The sequence below is a fragment of the Vidua macroura genome, chromosome 3 (assembly GCF_024509145.1).
Source record: "Vidua macroura isolate BioBank_ID:100142 chromosome 3, ASM2450914v1, whole genome shotgun sequence".
NCBI lineage: Eukaryota > Metazoa > Chordata > Aves > Passeriformes > Viduidae > Vidua > Vidua macroura.
The window spans coordinates 46,034,402-46,040,401 of NC_071573.1; the positions used below are offsets into that span (position 1 = coordinate 46,034,402).

Consider the following 6,000-nt stretch of genomic DNA (forward strand, 5'->3'; position numbering starts at 1 on the left):
AGATTTGCTAGATGACTTTTTACATCCTGAGGAGAAAAAACCCAAACCCAACAAAAAAACCCCCAACAAAGTCAACAAAACCTTATCAACAAAACCCCCTACCAAATGACAAATGGAAATATCCAAACTAAATATGTACCAGGTTAAAGAGATGCATTGATCTAAATGAGAGGTAAAAGTAGCAAAGGGGCAGGATGCTGCTCTAGAGGAGTGTGAGCTCCTTTTTCCAGTGGCAGGCAGCTACCTGATTAGCTCAGTGAAAATGCAACTTCACTTTCAAGTTAAGCATATCTGAAAACAGAAGTATCAGGCTTCAAATCTTCATTTGCACCAGGTAATAGAGAAAAAAAAATGCTTCAAGTAATAAAAAGTGAAATTACATACCACTTGAAAAAGGAACAGTTTTATCTATTTTCCAAAAGAATAACAAACACTTAAATCAGAAATAAGACAGTAACTTATTAGAAAAGTAAATCATGGCAATATTTCAAATTACACACATTTCTTAGAAGATAAGCACTTCATGCTGTCATAAAATTGCTAAAATATGATCCTTTTCCAGTGTCTTTTCCAAAGGCACTATCTTTAAAATTACAACTTATCAATTGAATGAAAGCAGTCATGATTTACTGTCACTGACTCCAGGATGAACATAGCAAACAAGACTTATTACCAACATAACTGTCAGGGACTGAAAACCTGCTTCAACCAAATTAAAGAGCTGCGGGCTTATAATAGGCAGCTTAACACTGGCAAATTGACTTGATGTGCAATCCTTCCTATATTTTCTGCATTTTATTTAAATTATTCAGGAAAATACCATTCTATGTGTACCTTGTAATATCTGAAGTAATCACGTTCTTGCAGTTTCTGTATTTTGGGAAAGATCTTGAAAGTATTGAAGTCATCGATGCTTTCTATGTCACATAAACAATCATCTAGGACTCCTGTGAGCTATTGAAAAAATACATAAATATTTATTTTTAATATAGAAATATTACTACAGAAAAATCTTTTAAAGAGAAAAATATGGTAATTGAAAGAGATACTAGTGAAATGCAGTTCCATAGCAAATATTTCTCATCACAAAATACTCTGTAACATACCTCATAAAGCAAAACTGTACCACTTTGAGCTTAAGCCCACCTCCAAATGCATGGCTAAATCAATGTTAGCAAGACTAACAATTTCACCCCTGAAACTTGTTGACACTTTCAGCATATAACTTTCTGAAGAACAAGCAACAAGATTTTCGAAATTACAAATACATGGTAATTGTAAAGTTGCAATCTACTGTTCTCCTACCAGATGCTCACAAGTCAAATTGCCTAAAAAAAACCCTACAATCACGCACTGTCATCTTATTTTCATATTTCTTCTCAAAGTGTGAAAACACTCCATCTAGTTTCCTTAGAGGCATGGGAGTGTAGGTTCTTCTGTGCCCAAGAAGTTTGCAATTTCACAAATAAATTCAACAAATAAATACAAGGAAAACCAGGCACAGGTACCTATATTTCAATGCTGTGAATCTATCATGAAACTGAGTATGACTTTTCCAGGCCTCATCCCTCTCCTTGTGCCAAGACAGCAAGCTGTACTGCTCCTGCACTAGATTAAGACCACCTCTATGAAAACCAGCACACCCTACAAGTGCAGAAGTTCTACTGCCAACACAGAAAGGGAAGACATGACTGTGCGTGTAGCAGAGAGGGCAGCTCCAACTAATGTCGCAGACTAGGCTACGGAAACACTCTTGCTGAGACGCTGGCAATGTCTTATTGAAAGGTGGAAATACTGAAAGTGTGATTCTATGAACAGTTATATAATAAATTTCAATAAATCTAAACTAACTCTCTTAGGCATAGCTTCTTAAACTACTGCAAAAATGTCTGAAGGCTTCAGACATGCTTAAAAGGGAACGGAACGAAACACTGGTGCTTACTTGCTTCTGTTCTTCATTGACATCCATTATGGCCTAGAAATTATTTAAAATAGAAATGCCCACACATCTTATATCTTGCATGGGATTAGAAGAACTTCTAACTATTGAAATGCTATGTGGAAAAGGAGACAAAAAATATTTTGTGGCTTTTTTTCTTCCACAGATTTCACATAGATGAGATTATGAAATCATCTGTTTTATGCATGATAAATCACTCCCATACTTTACAGAACAGATACCCTTATATAACCAAACTTGATGTAAAAGAGCCACTAGAAAAGAAATTGTAGGTTTATGCTCCTTTATAAAGCATAAAGGAGGCCTGGAAAATGGATTTCCCCCAACTCTCTGTGAGAATAAAGAGGTGAGGATATGGCAATAAAGCACTTAAGTGGAAAATTCACCTTATGTAGATATTACTTTTCCTGAGGCACTAAATAGGCTGTCACAATTCTGTAGAGCAGATATGGCAATGAAGTAAAACTAATTTAAGGAAAGATACTTTAACCAAAAATTTTTCCTGCTGTTACACCTGCCTTGTTAATGTTATCTGACTTCAAACCTGGGCAAACAACTGTCAAAGAGCCATGTGTAATTACAAGTTTTTCACAGCCCACATGACTGCCAGCTTCAAAGTCAGAAGAAAAAACTTCTTATTAATGATGCCTACAAAAATAAAACCCCCATGCACTTTAATAATTTTAAATGAAATTTCACATTTTCTTATTGATCACACACAGGCAGAAATCTGTAAAGGTGCACAACTTACCACAAAGCAAACAGCATAACTTTTCATTTTAATATAAAAAAGGTAAAGAGATAACTGAACATTTTGCTCAGATATTACTGAACTGTATAAAAAGGATGATATAAGAAAGTTTTTTTGGACTGAAGATAAAGAGTAGGAAACTATTTTGATGACCAGCTCATAAGGCTATCCACTGCTTACAAAAATAATTTTACCATCTATGCAAAATGCCTTTTCAGGGGAAAAACATCCCAGGTAAACACAACAGTTACACTCAGTGTCTAATCCTCATAGAAAAATAAAAAGCTGCAGGCTTTTTATTTAACTAAGACCTCAATTCTAAGAGCAACTTTGAAAATGCAGTACAGTTTACCTACATTAATGAAGTTTCAGAAATGAATCCTCAAAAAGCTAGAACTGATCTAGGAAATTATGAAGAGAAAAATTAATTCAGAGTACCAGAGCAAGTAAACTAACTTTTCCTTTTTTTTTTTTTTCTCACAACTTTTTCAGAACTGGAACAGTTAGCTCCCTGTACACATAATATAGCAAAATCAATGTTTCCTTGGAAAGCATGCTCTAAAATTAAACTAAGCTGTATCTGTACCAAACCACAAAATACTTTAACAGCATATATGAAATAGTAATACTGCACAGCAGTGGAGTCAGTTCACAGCACAGTGATGCAACTGGCTTCAAGTACCCCAGTGAGAGGTTTTTTTAATTAGTCTAAGTGCTGGCTTCAGTGCTCTCACTTACAAGAGCAATACTCCAAGAACATGCAGAAAATAATTTCATTTTTGTCAACATCTGGATCTTCCAATGAATTTGTTTTTTCAAATTGGAGACATCAAAATAAGAATAGTGTACTACATAGTTAAAACTACGTATTGCAAGACCTACTTTGTTATTCACACAATCAGTACTTTGCCTTTTTTTTAGTTGAACTACACTAGTTAACTTAGTCCACAAATATAAAGTCAAACTGTACTGTAAGTTATCACACTTTTATTACAATGGACAAGTATAATGGTTTCGTTTAATCTGTTAATTACTTTGAGCTATAAATAAACTCTAAAAGCATTAGCCTACTATCATTTATGTTCAAGAAGTCATCTGACATAATGTAGCTGTTATTTTTTCTACCTTTCCAATATGCTTATCGAAGTGCTTCTAGGTGTTGTCAAACCTAATTTAGTTCTTGAACAGGTGTAAGAGCTATACTGGAGAAGTGAAACTTTTAACTTATCTTCTCCAAGATAAATCAACCTTTCAGAATAAAAGGTCAATGTCCAACCTGCATCAATTTCTCCTTATGAAATCTAGAAAGAAAAACACAGTCATCACTTTAATATTAAGGAAAAAAAGCTGAATAAAAGCATATAATAATAAGCAATCTATTCATATAAACAACCTTATTAGTGTTATCAGGCTGTTGCACTTTAATTGCTTCAACAATTAGAAGACCACCTGGGACACCTTGTTTTGTTCCTCAGACATTTTACTTTGCCATGGCTGCACAATGAGAGAACAGCCTTAGGTAACACAACTCCAAGAACTATTGGTTAGCTTATCTTTCCCTGCACAAACCAAACTCTGAACTTAATATGCTAACAATTTTATGAAACACCAACAACCAATCTCTCTGCCAAGAATCACAAAAAACCCCATGCCACTTTATTAAGTGCTTCTTTAAGAATTCCATTTCAATTAGCATTTAGTTATGCAAAAATAGTTAATAAAATAATGTCAAACAGAGACAACCTCAACTTACAACAAAAAAAAAGCTGCAATAAAAGTTATCTATGCTACTTACTGTCATCACCAACTTGGCTGGCCACTTAGAGTATATCATATTATGCAACACGGAAACTTAGAAAATATAAGAGAAATAATAATCCAGAGGACAAGCTTTGCTCCATGTGGACGGTGTATTGCTCAATAAACTCACTCACACGTCTTTGGCCCAGCTGAAAGCCTCTCCTACTTGACACCAGCTATCATTTCAGTCACAGTCACATGGTGGAAGAACAGCGAGATCCTAACTACAGACACATGTCCTTCTAAAGCTGTGAAGGCATCTTACAGAAGGAAGGCGTGTTCTCATCCTTGCCTGTAACGTGGGCAAACAGACACGACCTAAGCACAAGCCAAGCCCGGGCATTGCCACCATCACTGGAACACATGGTTTCTCATAGGGCACCGAACTTTCTGCCTGAAGCCACGGGCATGATCCAGCCCAGAGCTCCTCAACATATCCCACTGACTGATGCTACCTGTGGTTCCCAGGTCAACCAATTTTTCCCCGCAATCCGGCGGCACCGGCCCCGGGCTGGATCCCGGCAAGTGCCAGCCGCAGGGTTTGGAAGGGGAAGGACGTGGGCTACAGACTCCAGTAAGAGATTCCCCGACTTCTCCGCGGGGAGCCTACACATGACACGGCCCAGAGCTGCCCTCTCCCCTACGACCCCCCGAAGTGACCTCACCTCCCGCCTCTGCCCAGCTGCCCCTCCGGGAGGGCTCCGCAGCCCTCCCCACAGCTGGCGGCATTCGTACCCGGCCACGCTCCCTCCCCGCTCCCTGCCGTGCCACCCCGCCACCCCGTCCCACCAGCCGCCGGTTCCTACCTGGGCCTCCGCTATCAGGACGCAGCCGAGCACCGCCAGCAGCCGCGCTGCCAGCCGTGCCCTCGCCGCCGCGTTTCGGCCGCCGCCGCCACCGCCGCTGCTCATGCTGCTGCTGCTGCTGCTGCTGCTGCTGCCGCTGCCGCCGCCGCCGCCGCGACTGAAGGAGGAGGGGGCAGCCCTCGCTCCGCCGCAGGAAAGAGAGGGACGTGCCGCGGGTCGGCGGCGGCAGCGTGTCCTCCCGGCGCGGCCGCTCCTGCGGGTGGCGGGAGCCGTCGGACGGGGGCGCCGCGCTCACCGCGACCTGTCCGTGGCACCGCCGCGCGCGCCCGGGATCCTCTTGCGAAGCCGCGGCACCGCCGCCGCCACCACCACCCCGCTCCAGCGCCCGCCGCTCCCGGGCCGCCGCCGCGCGGCACGCCGGGAGATGTAGTTCCCCTCGCAGTCCCGCAGCCGGGGCGGGGCGGGGCGGGGCGGGGCGGCTGCGCCCAATCGGAGAGGACCACGCGCGCCTCCAAAACAAGTGGCGGCGGCGCGCGACGGGCCGACTGGGCGCGTGCGCGCGTCGCCCGGAGGGCCGCGTGAGAAGGGGCGCGTGAGGGGCGGCGGCGCAGCGGGGCCGTGAAAGCAGTTCGGCCCGGTCTAGGCCCGCGTGAACCAGTCGGGCCCAGTACTTCCCCGTTCAT

General features: G+C 42.3%; 1 protein-coding gene across 1 annotated transcript in view; it reads right to left on the reverse strand.

Annotated features, from left to right (window-relative positions):
- ERO1B (endoplasmic reticulum oxidoreductase 1 beta) overlaps positions 1 to 6,000 on the reverse strand; it is a 29,362-nt gene extending 23,362 nt beyond the window's left edge. Inside the window, exons 1-3 of the mRNA XM_053973285.1 lie at positions 5,528 to 6,000; positions 5,318 to 5,414; positions 835 to 954 (exon numbers count right to left, since the gene is read on the reverse strand). Coding sequence (XP_053829260.1) covers positions 835 to 954; positions 5,318 to 5,414; positions 5,528 to 6,000 — 690 coding nt within the window. The remainder of the gene's footprint in view (positions 1 to 834; positions 955 to 5,317; positions 5,415 to 5,527) is intronic.